Source organism: Myxine glutinosa, chromosome 7, assembly GCF_964187855.1.
Source record: "Myxine glutinosa chromosome 7, kmMyxGlut1.1, whole genome shotgun sequence".
NCBI lineage: Eukaryota > Metazoa > Chordata > Myxini > Myxiniformes > Myxinidae > Myxine > Myxine glutinosa.
The window spans coordinates 116,900,108-116,917,660 of record NC_136267.1 but is presented as its reverse complement, the minus strand read 5'-3'; the positions used below and the strand labels follow the sequence as shown (position 1 = coordinate 116,917,660).

Genomic DNA, 17,553 nt, shown 5'->3' with positions numbered 1-17,553 from the left:
AAGAGGTAGTAGTAAGGGAAAGGGAAAGGACTCCACACGCAATGACCAACACGAGGCAGTGAGCAATGGCCGCACGAGTTTGCTAAACTTGATATCAACACCATCATCGCCGTTTTTGGCTGTTGCATTCAGCAAGCAAAAGTTAGTACAAGAATAATGCAGCTCCAGTTGTTGTTGTTTCGCATGCAGCTTGTGGCTGCTGGTTGCATAATTTCTGGAAGCGTGGCTGTGCTGCTGATACAGTGCCCCCATTACCAGTAAGCTGGTAATCATTTTGCTGACCTTGGAAGGATGACCCGCCGAGTCAACTCACCTGGTGTTATTTCAGCGGCACGACAGGGGCTCAAACTCAAGACCCAAATATCTTAACCTTAATAAAGACCTTAACCGTTAAGCCAACACCAGGCTAAAGCTCTCCAGTGAACAACTAGCATTTCATCTGGAAATCATGAATTTAAAAATTGAAGAGCTTCAGCTGAGAAACTAAAAATACAAAAAAAAACTAGAACAATGCGACTGTGTCGCCAATACGCCTCTGCAAAGTCCCACAACGAGTAGATGCCCTCGTTGACTGTCCTAAAAATCAACAGGTTTGATTTAAATCCCTTCGGCAGTTTTCAAGTATCACATTTTCACCAGCCATGACAGGTTTCACATCGATCGGTGAAGCGGTTTCAGAGAAGAGAATTTTTCAAATATCGACTTTCAAGCTAATATGGCTGCCATACCACATGACATATGACCTTTAAAAATCTACACTGAAAATCTATGGGTAGGGGATCACGTTTGTGAAGTTTCGTGGTGATTGGATAAGGTTCATTTTTCTATCCAAGATGGCTGCCAAACCAGGTGACCTATGACATCATAATTTTCAAACTATATGCAACAGTGCTGTTAGATGATAATTGTAAAATTTTGCATCAATAGGGTAAGTGGTTTCAGAGATATAATTATTTAATATTTTCCTTCAATACAATATGGCTGCCATACCATGTGACCAATGATGTTTTTGTGATCATCTTTTAAACGCCATGCCTAGTCAATGATGCAGGTAAAGTTTCGAGTCAATCGATTTGGTGGTTTGAGAGAAGATGTTTTTTTAAGGTTTTCGGTTAAATCCAATATGACTGCCAAACCATTTGACCTTTGATGTCATAAATTTAATATTTCAATACAAATGGGTCATAGATCATGTGCATGCAATTTCAGATTTTTAGGATAAGGAATTTGATCAAAACATTTTTGGCTGGTATACCACTTCACCTATGATCTCATCATTATCATGCTTTTGTTCCCCATTGGGAGTACTTGACAGTGTGCCAAGTTTCAAATTTTTCCATTCAGCGGTTTCCAATAAATATTTTTAAAATAATTTGTTTAATCCAAGATGGCTACCATACCACGTGACATATGACATCACAATTATCATAAAAACATTCTGCATGGGTGTCACTCCTACCCTGAAAGTTTCGTCTCAATCGGACATATGGTTGCTGAGAAAAATGAGGTTTAGCCCGTACGGACGGACGGACAACCCAAAAACATAATGCCTCCGGCCACCTTCGGGGGCAGAGGCATAAAAATTAGACAACAATAGGGTGATGACACGAAGCTAATAAATAATAAGTTGACAACTAAAAAAAATTTAATAATAAAAAAGTCTTCATCAAGACAGCCTTGAAAACGGAACATGTAGATTTTACATGTAAAGAAATAAATAAATATGTAGGTAGTACAGATGGTAAAGTGGATAAAAATAAAGAAAAAAAAAATTCAAAGTTGTGTGGTGGTAGTACAGATGGTAAAGTGGATAAAAATAAATAAATAAAAATATTCAAAGTTGTGTGGTGGTAGTGCAGATGGTAAAGTGGATAAAAATAAATAAATAATTTATTCAAAGTTGTTTGGTGGTAGTGCAGATGGTAAAGTGGATATGAAGAAATAAATTTATTAAAGGTGGTACATCTTCTTAAGTCGGCTCTCAGGCCAAACTCAGGTGACGTTGTTCCTCAACTTGCAGTCCTCTCGATTGAGCACTGCTGTGTGCAGTTCATCTGTCTCCAAGCCAGTATCCTTCCTTCAACATGTTGAAATAGTTGAGATCTCGTCTGCCCTGCTTCGGCTTTCCATATTTAGATGTCCAGAGTATAAGATTGGAAACAGGTTCGTTTTGTGGCGATAGCAGTGCCCGGCAATCCCTGAGACGAGGTGATATGTAGGTATAGTACTGTATTGTAAAGTGTACATAAATAAATAAATAATTAAAAGTTGTTTGTTGGTATTGGATATGGTAAAGTGTCTACAAACAAATAAGTAGTGTTTCTCAAAAGTATATACAAGCCTGTAATATTCTCTCATGTTAAAAAAAATTCCCAAAATTCCAAATTGGCTTTGATCCCAAAATAATTTGACGTGCCTCATGCCCTGATAATATATTGCGTACACGTTCTGAATATGAAAGAAATGTTCTGGACAGAAGTCGTAAATTTTTACTCGTTTTTGAGCGAAAGCTTTATACGTTTTTTACCCTCGCCAGAGGAGAGGGTTAGGGTTTTCTCTGCAACCGTTGGTCTAATTGACAGGAAATTTTCACCATAGATGCACCTCCACCTGTATAATTTTTTTAATTCATGATTATGGCGTCATATGTCACGTGGTATGAGCGCCTTCTTGGAAAAACCGAAAAACTGCACCTCTATATCTCCGAAACTGCTGCATATAAACAATTGAGACATGGATCATTGTAAAGAACTCTCCATGGGGAATAGCATATGTTAATGATGATGTCATAGGTGCCTCCATTATGACGTCATAATTCGACAAGTACAAAACTTCATCCGATCAAGATGAAATTTCTTGAGCGCCCATCTAGGGATAAATTGGTGGAGGAAAAAAAATGATGTCATCGGTCACGTGGTTCGGTCGCCATATTTGTTTGATCACAAAAGCCTTAAAAACCACTAAAACACGACCTAGCGAGGGTCTGCAATCTGATTGCTCTTTCTTGTTTTTGAGGTTTTTACGGGGAGGCTCTGGATAGATAGACGTAGAGACTTTTTAATGCTTTTTTGAGGCGAGGCTCTGGACAGACGTAGGGACCTTTTGCTCGGTGAATAAGCTGCACACAAGCTGAATGAAACACAGCAAGAGAAGGAGAAGGCAAGGTTGAAACAAAAAACGAACAAACCAACCAACAACTAATAAACGAAAAGAGGTGAGGGAGAGGGAAGAGGGGGGAGGAATCACTATAACCTGGGGAAAAAAAAGGAGTGTTTGGGAATGGGGTAATTTGAGGCAGGAGAGATCATGAATATGGATGGGGTTTTCCTCAGCTTGTTCCCTTGCTTGAAAGTCTATGAGTGGGTTCAGAATGTTATGAAGGAAGCAACTTTCAACAGAACAGCATGTGAAGATCCAAACTCTGTGAGCAGAAGGGCACACGGTGAATAAAATAATCAGAACAGCTGAAGATCTCCTACAGTGGTGTAAGATACACTTTGCAACGCGTGAAATAAGCTGGCTCAGTACAAGACATGAAAAGGCCAGGAAGACCCAGAAAAACCTCTCCAAGGCAAGACAAGCACTTGAAGTTGCTCAGCTTATGCGATGGAAGAAAATCAAGTCAGCAGCTGACATGAAATGAGAGCAGGCCTGAACATTAACATCTCTGGCAGCACTGTGTGCAGAAGGCTGATTGCAGCAGGTCTCCATGGCAAGTTGCAGCAAACAAACCACTGCTGAGACCACAGAATAAGGTGAAAAGACTGTAATTTGCAAGGGAACAAACACCAACATTGGGTGACTGCACAATGGAATCAGGTACTCCGGTCTGATGAATCGAAGTTTGAACATTTTGGACCGAAGAAACGCCAGTTCATACGCCGAAGACCTGGAAAACATTACGACACGCAATGTTTGCAGCCTAGTGTTAAACACGGAGGGGGCTCTGTGACTGTTTGGGGTTGTATCTCAGCTTCTGGTGTAGGAAAACTTGTTGAAGTCAATGGATGGGATGCTAACAAAAGAGAAGAACAAGCATATACTGCAGCACCCAGCAGTTCCTCATGGAAGTCATTCAAACAGAAGAGGATTCATTTTCTGCACCTGAGTTCATAAGGATTCATTTTCTGAACCATTTTCTGAACCTGACCACAAGAGCCTGATACCAGCCCGATACCTGATCCAGTGCACAGCCTGGGCAGCTCACCATCATAGAATCCACTATGAATTCTTCATTGTACCAGAGGGTGCTTGAGGATAATGTGAGGCCATCTGTCGGAAAGTTGAAGCTCAACCGAAGGTGGATCTTGCAACATGACAATGACATTAAACATGCCAGTAAATCCACCAAGGAATGGCTGAAAAGAAAGAAATGGAGGGTTCTGGAATGGCCAAGTCAAAGCCCGGATCTAAATCCCATCGAGATGTTGTGGGGGGATTTGAAACGAGCTGTGCATGCAAGAAACCCCTCAAACATCGCACATGTTTATGTAAATGCCGGAATCTATTCCGGCAAGTAACAAACGGACTCAAATGTAATACCCTCTCCTCTGGCGAGGGTAATAAAATGCACGTCTCATACCGAATACTGTCAAGAACAGTGGGAGTAAAATGTGGTAAAAGGGGGTCTAAAAGAGCAATGACAATGCAAGGGGATGTGTAGGAAGGGATGACGTGTGGATAAGCAGATAAAAGAGGCAATGGTGGATGATGAAGTTGACTAAGACGACATGACATGGATTGAGGTGAAGAAAGAAAAGGGGTGGAGGCAGCAGTGAGCATAGCTGTGAGGTTGCAGTTGAGTTGGGAAGAGATGGACAGAAAGGGGAGGCTAAAAGAGGTTCGAGAGAGAAGGGGGTGGAAGAAGGTGGAGTTTGGAGAGAGGGAAAGGAGTGAAGAGAGAGAGAGAGAGAGAGAGAGAGAGAGAGAAAGGAGAGAGGAAGAAAGAGCGAAGGGCGAGGTGGGGAGAGAGAGAGGCAGTGGAGGAAGACAGACAGTGGGGGAGAGAGAGAGGCAGTGGGGGAAGACAGACAGTGGGGGGGGGGGGGGGGGAGAGAGAGGCAGTGGGGGAAGATAGACAGTGGGTGAAGCAAAAGAGACAGTGGGGGAGAGAAAGAGAGGGAGACATTGGGGGAGGGGGGAGAGTTAATGAGAGAGACAGTGGGAGAGAGAGAGAAAGACAGTGGTGGGGAGAGAGAGAAAGATAGTGGGGGAAGAGGAAGAGAGACAGTTGGGGAGAGAGAGAGTTGGGGGAGAGAGAGAGAGAGTGGGGGGAGAGAGAGAGTTGGGGGAGAGAGAGAATGGGGGTGAGAGAGAGAGTAGGGGGAGGGGAGAGAGAGAGAGACTGGGGGGGGGGCGGGAGAGCGTGGGGGGGGGGGGGGAGAGAGAGAGAGTAGGCCTTTGAGTTTGACACCCTTTTTTCATAAACATTTGTGCAATAAGACATGAATAGTATCAATAGAAACAGATGAATCATCCTCAAGATTTTGAGAAGGAATGTCACTTGAAGTGTCACCAAAGGCTGAGATAACAGATGATGTCCCATCAGACACATATCCTATAGGTATAGGCTTTCATTACAGGTTCCTTCAGCAGCAACTTGATCAGTTATAACAGGCCAAATCACCTCTAAATTAATCTGTTTGTTCATCCGACATATCAATAATTGCTGCAGCAACAGCACAAGGAGTTTTCATTAGTTCCACTGGGAACCTCGTGTTCATCAGGCACACTCGGGACCACACTTTCTTGCATATCATGAGTTGGAAAACAAACCTGATCCAGAAAATAAGTAATAAGGTTACAACTAGGCTGCTCAGAAGACGAGTCAGTGGGAATGGAGGGGGATAACTGGTCAATCGGCCCCAATGTGTGCTTAAAAGCACTTTTGTGCTTTACTCCCAATGACAACAATGAAACCAGCTACAACATCACAAGTCTCTGCCAGACGAGAATTTTGTGAAGATGGAGATTACTGTCCTTCAAGTTGCATGATACTCTCATTTGATGCTGAATTAACTTCAAACATTACCTGGACACTACCTTTGCAGATATCCATGCTGACAATAGGTGCTGTGGCCTGCAAAAGTATTGACCCTCCTCCAAGGTTTTCACATTGTGATGCCACCTGAGTTTATGATGCTTTCAAGTCAAAGTTGATATATGTCTTCAAAAATAAATCCAAAATGATAAAGCTAAGAATGCAGATAGAACGTGAATGTTACATTACCAGAGAAAAATCATATGATTCTCAGTTGAATGAGTATTCAAATTTTTTGCCTAATAAACCCTAAATCACCTCAGAAGCAAATTATTTTTGAAAAGTTACAAAAAAGTGTAATGGGTTTCATGTTGGTTGTTATCTCCATTTGCGGGTTTTTTAGGAGATGGGAGTAAATTATCCTAGAACTCAAAATGTCCACCTCTTTTTTTGGTAAAGGATCAGCATTCTTGAACCAGATTGTGAAACTTTGTTTTCATAGCTTCGTTGCACGTGCTCTTTTCAAAATCCTCAATGAACCTCTGACAGCCTCCACTTGTAGCTCGTTTGTGGTGATAATCGCCGGAATGCTTTTCAAGTGCTCAGTAAGGGTTTTCTTGATTATTCCTGTTGCTCAGATTATCACTGGTACAATTTCAGCTTTCTTCAATTTCCAAGTCCTCTTGACCTCATTTTTCATCTGTATGTAATCAGTGGTTTAACTTAAAAATTAAGCTCCCCCACTTATCCAAGGACTTTTACGATGCAACTCACTTGGTCAACCAACAAGGCAAACATGAAGACCAAGGAGTTTTCCAAAGAAGTCAGACATAAAGTGGTGGAGAAGCACCATTCAGGAGAGGGTGATAAGAAGATTTCAAAGTCTCTCTTTATCCCTTTGAGTATGGTTAAGTCAATAATTAAGAAGTGGATGACGTATCATACCACCCAGACTTTACCCAGACCAGGTCGCCTATCCAAACTCAGCAGCCAGGCAAGCAGGAAGCTGGTTTGGGATGTCAATGTAAATCCAACAGTGATTTTGAAAGATCTGCAAGGCTCTATTTCTGAGATGGGGGTCAGTGTTCATCAATCAAAAATATCCCGTTCCCTTCACAAAGCTGGCCTCTTTGGACAGGTAGCAAGAAAGAAGCCATTACTGAAAAAAAGACGCATCTAAAAGCTCATATGGAGTTTGTGAAAAAGCATCTTAATGATACTGCAGGCATGTGGAGAAACGTTTTGTGGTCAGACAAAACAAAAATTTTACCTTTTGGTCTAAACTCAAAGCATTATGTCTGGCACAAGCCCAACACTGAACATCACACAGTCAACACCATCCCGACTGTCATAATGGTGGTGGGTAACAAAATAAACACTGGGTTCCCAATGCTTATTGGGTGATGTACTGCATTTTGGTCATGATGAATTCTCTGGCTCAATTGATTTTTGCAGACGGGTGGCGCCATATCAGGTCTTAGACAGTCCAGTGGGGTGTCGTTTCATCAACAGCTCAGCTGGTATCACCCGTTGTAGTGTGGGAACTTGTGTGGTGGGCTATGCCCAGATGACAATCTGGTTTGGAGGTTCCCACAGTTTACCTTATTTAGAACAGACTTACTTATGCTGGTCGAGCTTTCAGAGAGTCCATTCGAGGCTTGCTTATGCGGGCTAACAATTTTGTAAGTTACACCATTTAGATGAGTTAATTCAGCAATTCTGAGCTCGAGAAGCAAGTTATATTTTCGCTAACATTCACAACAAACCATAGGTGGCAGAACACTGTTAAAGTGTATGCTAGCACAGGTGAGGATGTTATGTGCGTCACATCGATCCATTTGGTGTGAGCATCTGTGACGATGAGAATCATACAGCCTTTAATGGGTCCAGCATATAGAGTCAAGATGAATCCTCCACCATGGCTCTGTGGGCACAAAGGAGCCTTGGCAGGGGCATTTTAATTGCTCTGGCATGGATAGCAGTGTTTCACATGCTGTTCAATATCAGAGTCAAGGTGAGGCCACCAAAGATAGTTCCGTGCTAGAGACTACATCATAAGAATGCCTGGATGCCAATCGTGGGGCTGATAGAAAATATTTGTGCACAGGTATGGACGAACGACCAATTAGCATCCCCACAGCAAGCAGCCATTATTGACTCTTCATTTGTTCTGTCTGGTCATGAATGAATACAACTCAGGTTCAGCATTATGTAGAAAGCCCTAACCTTGCTCAATAATAGCACAGATGACCTTGGAGAGTAGTGGGTCACACCAGGTGTACTTTCGTATTTGGTTAGCCTTCATGGGGTTGTGATTCAGAAAGTTTCTGCACACTGCCCAATGTATGAGGGTCGGATACTTTGCCCAGAAGTGGCAGACAACCCATAGTGTCGGCATTTGAAATTGAAGAGCCAGGTCTATACATAATGTCATAATCGTAGGCCGAAAGTGAAAGCGACTAGTATATAATCCAAGGTGATAAAACTTTTGGAGGACCAAACAAACTGACCAGTGGTTTGTGGCCTGTTTTGTCATAAAGTGTCGACCAAAGATATAGTTGTGAAATTTTTTCATCTCAAATAAATTTGCCAAGTCCTTCTTTGTCCAGTTGACTGTAGTTTGTCTCAGCAGGAGACAGCATACAGACTAGGCTGGGCCAAATCGGAGGTGATTTTCCTAATTCAATGTAATTTACCTAAAAGTTGTGAGTGAGTATCAGGAACAAAATCATGAAAAAAAAATTCAAAAATATTGACGTTTTACGGTCAGACAGCCCGTTACCATAGCAACAGTTACAGACGACTCAAAAAATGCCTAAATTGACGATTTCTCAAGCTGTGTTTGACCCCCAGAGTTGATTCTGGTACCAAAAGATGCAGAATTGAAAGCCAAGGATGATTGGATAGCTTAACAATGTCTGTGACACAATTCAATACCACTTTTATCCAAAAAACTGATTTTTGTCTGAAATTTCAAGCATATTTATGGAAAAAAATTGAAAATTTTGCTTTTTAATCATAGGATAACCATTAATCAGATTAAATTTACTTTAAATTGTCTTTTACAACCTTGTATTGTCCAGTTTTTATAACTGTTATAACGTTGTTTAAATTTGGCCATCTTCATTTCAATAAAAAAAAGTTAACAAAAGCAGCTTACAATCATTAATTTTAATGCCTGCTTTCGGTTGTTACTGTAACCATTCATCAGGGCGTTCAAGGCGCTCTTGCACACATCAAGGATAGGCGCTCTTGTCTTCGATACAACGGCAGTGAACTCTGGGGTCAAGAGTGGAGTCGTAGTAAGACTGGAGACTGAGTTTGGCAGGAGTCTTCTGCAACTGGCGTGTCGGCACCACATCCACGAATTGGTTGGAGGGGCGTCTTGCTCAATAGTGTATGGCCCCACCACAGGACCTAATGAACAGCTGTTCAAGCGACTGCTCAATACTTGGAGTGAATTGGACCAGGGCAACTACACATTGGTCGAGGTGTCTGCTCAACAGAGAGAGCTGGCTGGCCATGTACATGCCACCATCACCTTCCTTCAGACGTGGATGGACAATAGCACAAAGGAGACTCTTCGACACGACTACCTGGAGCTGGCACACCTCACACTGCTGTTTCTTGGAGGGACTGTCCCTGATGGTATGAGGACCATCACTATCAAAGCTCCTGGGGCATTCCACCACGCCCGTTGGATGAGCAAGACTTTATACACTATAAAGGTGGCATTCTTCCGTCGGCAGCTGGGAGATATCTACACACCCGAAGAGCTGGAAGACATAACCAGTCTCGCTGCATTCATGTCAGTCTTCTACACTAAAGCGTGGTTGACATGTACCAGTGCTGCAGATGCACCATCTAACGACATGTACCTGATGAAGAACCTCCTCAAGGCTGAGGCCAGTATCGCAAAGAATCCAACAAAGTGGCCTGCCAAATTTCTGTCCTTTGTGACTGTGGCCCGAGAGAAGCTACAAAACCATTTGTGGTACCTCTCAGAGAGATTGGTCTCTTTGGCACTCTTCTCGGACAGAACGTCATCTGACAAGCAGACTATGAGAAGGGCTATGCTCAGGTACCATGGGACTGCACATAACATGATACAGGAGATGCCAGCCTCACAGCAATTGGGGAGTAAAGCCCTCAAAGACTTTGTTGGTTACGACTCTTGGAGCATGTTTGAACTCTTGGGTATTGACTCCAGTTTTGTCAAGCTCCCCGTTGCACAGTGGCCCACCTCAGACAGCTATCGTCATGGCAAGGAAGTTGTGGCCAAACTCCCAGTTGTCAATGACGCAGCAGAGCGGACACTTGGACTCGCCACAGATTTGAACACTAACAAGGCCCCCACATCTGAGGCGCAGCTCCAGGCTCTATACAGGGTTGTGAAGGGCGTCAGGGAGAAGCTGCATGGACTGGCAACATCCACTGAGGTTGTGACTAAGAAGTCAGTGGCCTCCATTGATTACAATTGGGACTAGGTTTTTTATTTTGTTATCAATGTTCAATGTCAGACCTTAAATTTGAGACAAAAAAGCTTAATCAATGACAAAAGTTAATTTAAAGTACATTTAATTTGACTATAGCTCTGATTAATGATTATCCTATGATTAAAAAGCAAAATTTTCATTTTTTTTTCAAACAAATGCCTTAAATTTGAGATAAAAATGAGTTTTGGGATAAAAGTTGTATTGAATTGTGTCACAGACATTGTTAAGCTATCCAATCATCCTTGGCTTTCAATTCTGAATCTTTTGGTACCAGAATCAACTCTGGGGGTCACACACAGCCTGAGAAATCATCGATTTTAAGAATTTTTTGAGTCGTCTGTAACGGTTGCTATGGTAACGGGCTGTTTTACCGTAAGACGTCAATATTTTTGAAAAAAAATTTCATGGTTTTGTTTCTGTTACCCAGCCACAACTATTAGGTAAATTACAACCTTGTAGTATGAAAAATTGAAAATCACCCCTGATTTGGCCCAGCCTAATACAGACACGTGAAAAAGTAAGGACACCCCATGTAAAGTTTTGACTTTTTCAACATATTTCAACATACAGCTATTTGATCTTCATTTCAACAATATTGAAAGATAAAGGTGATATAATACAACAAATATCATGAAACATTTACATTTTGTAGTCCATTGTACAATTTAAATAAACATAAATGCAAATTTCACATGTGGAAAAAGTAAGTACAGCTACATCAGGGCAAGACTTCAAATACCTAAAATTAGAATCCAAATTTTTGTTCTGCCGTTTGCTAACAGGTCCATCCACATGTCAGATACCTCGTCAAGTTCCCAGATCAGGAAGCTTTCCCAAAGAGACTAGGTGTTTCTCTAAAGGTTGAGACTCAGACACTGTTCCTCAAATTCATATTTACATCGGATAGGACACCACTTCATTGGAAAATGTGAACGGTGTAACGTACCTCAAGATTTGCAATTTTTTTAAGCATTGCACCTTACATGAGGTACTCAGATCACGGGGGTCTTTCACGCGACTGGAGGAATGGGAATCTGCAGTTTAGTTCCTCCAGGTATGTTATACCGTTTGTGTCACACGGACCTTCATATCTGCAAAGCAATATAAAAGTTGTCAAAGAAACCGGAAATAAAGTTAAATTTTCGGAAGCCTGATATGATACCTATTTATTGGTTCACGAGTTATCAAGTGACCACTATATTCGTCATGTGTGTGCGTCTGTCTGTGTGTGTGTCTGTGTGTCTGTCTGTTGGCAGCATAACTACCCGATGATATCATCCGATCTTGATGAAACTTGGGTGGGAGGTTGATATCATGATCTAGTTGTGTCCTGCATAGAGTGGGCGTATTGTGCCCATTGTGGGCGGAGCCACGCCCGAAAAAGATGTATTTTTAGGGGGTAATCGAGTTCAGGCTACATCTTCTCTGAGGGGTTTGGTGGAATCTGACAGGTGTTTCGATATTTGGTTAGGCCAATGTCATGTGTCTAGCCCCACGGAGCTCGATTTTTCATTTTCATGTTTTTTTTTTTTTTCATTTCATTTTTCACCGAATTTTCGGTATTGTGTAGCTAACTAACCCCATAACTGATTATACATTATTTTCCACCTCATTTCAAGGTCAGTAACCTTCGTTTTGACATTTCCGGGCCTGGCCTGTCCGGGCCTGTTTCGGTTATAGTCCGTCCTTTGTCATTGAATACCGCTCGCTCGTGAACCATCGTCGTCTCCTGACTTGTACTTTTTTTTTTTAAGGATCCAAGGCTCAGTGGCGCTGACTGACACGCACACACCTTGGGAGAAGTGCTGTCACTTCTCATGAACCTCTGGGTACCAGGGACAACAAAAATGGCCTCACCTTTCTCACCACAACTCAGCGGGACATTTCCTTTAAGGAAGAATTTCCTCTTCCCCACGAATGCTAACCTATGGGGATTGTCCACGCTCTATACTTTTAAATGCTGAACGTCAAGCAAGGAAGCAACACGTACCATTTTAACAGTCATTGGTATGACTCGGCTGGGGTTTGAACGTGTCAGACTCGGAGAGGACATCCTAACCATTACACCACAGAGTCTAGTTGGAAAAGACGAAGAAGAAGAATTGTAACAATGAATTACACATGCACACACAGATGCCACAACAACACAAAATAGGCCCACCACAAGAGATAGAGGAAAAAGAGAAGAGGTTGGAGGGGCAGGTATGGGAGCACAGAGAGGAGGTGCAGGTGAAAGAGAGAGAGGAGGAGCAGGTGAAAGAGAGACGAGGTGGGGCAGGGGAAAGAGAGACGAGGTGCAGGTGAAAGAGAGAGACGAGGTGCAGGTGAAAGAGAGAGACAAGGTCCAGGTGAAAGAGAGAGACGAGGTGCAGGTGAAAGAGAGAGACGAGTTGCAGGTGAAAGAGAGAGACAAGGTGCAGGTGAAAGAGAGAGACGAGGTGGGGCAAGGGAAAGAGAGAGACGAGGTGGGGCAGGTGAAAGAGAGAGACGAGGTGCAGGTGAAAGAGAGAGACAAGGTGCAGGTGAAAGAGAGACAAGGTGCAGGTGAAAGAGAGAGACAAGGTGCAGGTGAAAGAGAGAGACGAGGTGCAGGTGAAAGAGAGAGACGAGTTGCAGGTGAAAGAGAGAGACAAGGTGCAGGTGAAAGAGAGAGACGAGGTGCAGGTGAAAGAGAGACGAGATGCAGGTGAAAAAGTGAGATGAGGTGGAGATGAGAGGAATGAGAGAGGGGAGGTGGAGATGAGAGAGGAGGTGGAGATGAGAGGAATGAGAGAGGGGAGGTGGAGATGAGAGGAAATGAGAGAGGGGAGGTGTAGATGAGAGGAATGAGAGAGGGGAGGTGGAGATGAGAGGAATGAGAGAGGGGAGGTGGAGATGAGAGGAAATGAGAGAGGGGAGGTGGAGATGAGAGGAATGAGAGAGGGGAGGTGGAGATGAGAGGAATGAGAGAGGGGAGGTGGAAATGAGAGGAATGAGAGAGGGGAGGTGGAGATGAGAGGAAATGAGAGAGGGGAGGTGGAGATGAGAGGAAATGAGAGAGGGGAGGTGGAGATGAGAGAAAGTGAGAGAGGGGAGATGGAGATGAGAGGAAATGAGAGAGGGGAGGAGGCCACGAGAGAAAGTGAGAGAGGGGAGGTGGAGATGAGAGAAAGTGAGAGAGGGGAGATGGAGATGAGAGGAAATGAGAGAGGGGAGGTGGAGATGAGAGAAAGTGAGAGAGGGGAGGTGGAGATGAGAGAAAGTGAGAGAGGGGAGGAGGAGATGAGAGAACGTAAGAGAGGGGAGGAGGAGATGAGAGAAAGTGAGAGAGGGGAGATGGAGATGAGAGAAAGTGAGAGAGGGGAGGTGGAGATGAGAGAAAGTGAGAGAGGGGAGATGGAGATGAGAGAAAGTGAGAGAGGGGAGGAGGAGATGAGAGAAAGTGAGAGAGGGGAGGAGGAGATGAGAGAAAGTGAGAGAGGGGAGATGGAGATGAGAGAAAGTGAGAGAGGGGAGGAGGAGATGAGAGAAAGTGAGAGAGGGGAGGTGGAGATGAGAGAAAATGAGAGAGGGGAGGTGGAGATGAGAGAAAGTGAGAGGCGAGGAGAAGATGAGAGAAAGTGAGAGAGGGGAGGTGGAGATGAGAGAAAGTGAGAGAGGGGAGGTGGAGATGAGAGAAAATGAGAGAGGGGAGGTGGAGATGAGAGAAAGTGAGAGAGGTGAGGAGAAGATGAGAGAAAGTGAGAGAGGGGAGGTGGAGATGAGAGAAAGTGAGAGAGGTGAGGAGAAGATGAGAGAAAGTGAGAGGGGGGAGGTGGAGATGAGAGAAAGTGAGAGAGGGGAGGAGGAGATGAGAGAAAGTGAGAGGGGGGAGGTGGAGATGAGAGAAAGTGAGAGAGGGGAGGTGGAGATGAGAGAAAGTGAGAGGGGGGAGGTGGAGATGAGAGAAAGTGAGAGGGGGGAGGTGGAGATGAGAGAAAGTGAGAGGGGGGAGGTGGAGATGAGAGAAAGTGAGAGAGGGGAGGTGGAAATTAGAGAAAGTGAGAGAGGGGAGGAGGAGATGAGAGAAAGTGAGAGGGGGGAGGTGGAGATGAGAGAAAGTGAGAGAGGGGAGGTGGAGATGAGAGAAAGTGAGAGAGGGGAGGTGGAGATGAGAGAAAGTGAGAGAGGGGAGGTGGAGATGAGAGAAAGTGAGAGAGGGGAGGAGGAGATGAGAGAAAGTGAGAGGGGGGAGATGGAGATGAGAGAAAGTGAGAGGGGGGGGATGGAGATGAGAGAAAGTGAGAGAGGGGAGGTGGAGATGAGAGAAAAGGAGAGAGGGGAGGTGGAGATGAGAGAAAGTGAGAGAGGGGAGGAGGAGATGAGAGAAAAGGAGAGAGGGACGGTGAGGTGGAGATGAGAGTAAATGAGAAAGGGGAGGAGGAGATGAGAGAAAAGGAGAGAGGGGAGGAGGAGATGAGAGAAAAGGAGAGAGGGGAGGAGGAGATGAGAGGAAATGAGAGAGGGGAGGTGGAGATGAGAAAAAGTGAGAGAGGGGAGGAGGAGATGAGAGGAAATGAGAGAGGGGAGGAGGAGACGAGAGGAATGAGAGAGGGGAAGAGGAGATGAGAAAAAGTGAGAGAGTGGAGATGGAGATGAGAGGGATTTGATACAGAGCAAAATAAAGAGAGGTGGGTACGATAAATAGAGGAGGTGCATGCGGGAAAGAGAAGTGCGTGTGAAGAAAGAGGAGGTGCATGCAAGAAAGAGAGAAGCATGCAAGAGAGAGGAGGAGTGTGCCAGAGAGGAGTGTGTGTGTAAGAGAGAAGAGGTGCATGCGAGAGAGAGAGAGAGAGGAAGTGCATGCAAGAAAGAGGAGATACAAGTGTGAGAACAGGAAAGATGAGGTACAGGTGAGAGAGCGAGAGAGAGAGTGAGAGAGAGAGCGAGTGAGAGAGAGAGCGAGAGAGAGAGAGAGCAAGAGAGGGTAGATGCAGGTGAGAGAGAGAGAGGATGTGAATGAAAGAATTAAAAAGAGGGGATTGCAGGTGAGAATGAGGAGAGAGAGGAGGTGCAGGTAAGAGAGATAGAGAGGGAGAGATGGGATGTACAGGTGAAAGAGAAAAAGAGATGAGGTGCAGGTGAGAGAGGTGCAGATGAGAGGCAGGAGGTGCATGTAAAAGAGAGGCAGTGCAGATGAGACACAGAACGAGGAGGTGCAGGTGAGAGAGACATGGGTTGCAGGTGAGAGGAGGTGGACATGGAAGTGAGTGTGCGATAAATGGCGTGGCGGTGTGCGGGCAAAGACGCGGCGGTGTGCGGGCAACGGCGCGGCGGTGTGCGGGCAACGGCGCGGCGGTGTGCGGGCAACGGCGCGGCGGTGTGCGGGCAACGGCGCGGCGGTGTGCGGGCAACGGCGCGGCGGTGTGCGGGCGGCGACGCGGCGGTGTGCGGGCGGCGAGGTGCGGGCGGCGAGGCGGCGGTGTGCGGGCAGCGGTGTGCGGGCAGCGGTGTGCGGGCAGCGAGGCGGCGGTGTGCGGGCAGCGAGGCGGCGGTGTGCGGGCAGCGAGGCGGCGGTGTGCGGGCAGCGAGGCGGCGGTGTGCGGGCAGCGAGGCGGCGGTGTGCGGGCAGCGAGGCGGCGGTGTGTGGGAAGCGAGGCGGCGGTGTGCGGGAAGCGAGGCGGCGGTGTGCGGGAAGCGAGGCGGCGGTGTGCGGGTAACGCCGCGGCGGTGTGCGGGTAACGCCGCGGCGGTGTGCGGGTAACGACGCGGCGGTGTGCGGGTAACGACGCGGCGGTGTGCGGGTAACGGCACGGCGGTGTGCGGGCAACGGCGCGGCGGTGTGCGGGCGGCGACGCGGCGGTGTGCGGGCGGCGAGGTGCGGGCGGCGAGGCGGCGGTGTGCGGGCAGCGAGGCGGCGGTGTGCGGGCAGCGGTGTGCGGGCAGCGAGGCGGCGGTGTGCGGGTAACGCCGCGGCGGTGTGCGGGTAACGACGCGGCGGTGTGCGGGTAACGACGCGGCGGTGTGCGGGTAACGACGCGGCGGTGTGCGGGTAACGACGCGGCGGTGTGCGAGTAACGAGGTGACGGTGTGCGAGTAACGAGGTAGCCACGAGCTGGAAACGAGGTGGCCGTAATTGAGAAAACAAGAGGTGAGAAAAGGATCGGTTATGAAAGACTGTCCGATTACATGAAGGCCGCACACCGGCCTGTACAGGCATCGCCGGCGTAGGATAGGAATGTCACCTTTTTGCCGCTTCTTGGAAGTCGCCTCTTTGTCCTGTTCCGCCGACATGAGTGAGGCCGAGAAAGCTCACATGCTGCGCTCCTGGGCCCGACGGATCCCTCCTCTGTCTAACGCTAACCTCTTCTCAGCGCCTCTCATAGGCCGCCTCTTCTTCTCCTTCAATCGCGTGTGGCCGCCCAGCCTGGCCTGGCCCGGTCCTGGGAAGGCCCGGCCCGGGCCGGCGGTACGTCTGCCGGCCTGGCAGGCGGTGTCCAGGCGTCGGTGAGACGTTCAGGATTCCAGCAGACTGCACCCAGCCAACATGGAGACCTCAAGTTGAAATTGAAGTGTCCCAGCCGCCCCCACCCCCTTCCTCCTCTCCGCTCCTCCTTCTTGCCCTTCCCGACTCTTCCTCTCTCTCCTCCTGATCACCGTCATTATTCGTCCTTCCTCGTTTCGTCGCGACAACGTTCCTTCCGTTGTAACTCTTCCTTTTCCCTGATGTTATTACTTTTCTCTGAATACAAAATCCTCTCGCTATTGAAACATCACATCGAATGAGTTGTACAGTAGGAAATACTACAAGGAGGTATTATTAAAGGCATTGAATGGTCTCCCTGGAAAGGTAGTAGCTGCAGAAAGAGTCGATAAGTTTAAATTGTAATTATATGGTACCTAGAGATGTATTGGGGATAGAGGGGTACAGCGGATATGGCAGGTCTTGTAGGTAGCTTGTGTGTGGATGGGGGATGGATGCTGGTATTGGTGTAGCGCAGGCATGATGGGCCGAATGGCCTCTACCTGCGAACAGCACTTGTATGTATATAACATGCCTGTCACCAGGGGGAGGGGGATTCGTTTGTTGCGAATGTTTCCCCTTTTTGCCGGGGAAGA

General features: G+C 46.2%; 1 protein-coding gene across 5 annotated transcripts in view; it reads right to left on the bottom strand.

The window, feature by feature from the left end:
* LOC137431526 (pygopus homolog 2) overlaps nt 1-17,029 on the bottom strand; it is a 35,210-nt gene extending 18,181 nt beyond the window's left edge. For 2 of the 5 annotated variants that reach the window (XR_010985289.2, XM_068122924.2), the window contains exon 1: nt 16,680-17,029. Coding sequence is in view for 2 of the 5 variants with exons in the window: in XM_068122924.2 (XP_067979025.1) it covers nt 16,680-16,728 (49 nt within the window). In the remaining 3 variants the exon portion in view is untranslated. Of the gene's footprint in view, nt 1-11,422; nt 11,568-16,679 lie in introns of all 5 variants that reach the window. The other 3 variants (XR_010985290.2, XM_068122925.2, XM_068122926.2) reach the window with 2 other exon arrangements.
* Between the last annotated feature and the right edge of the window lie 524 nt (nt 17,030-17,553).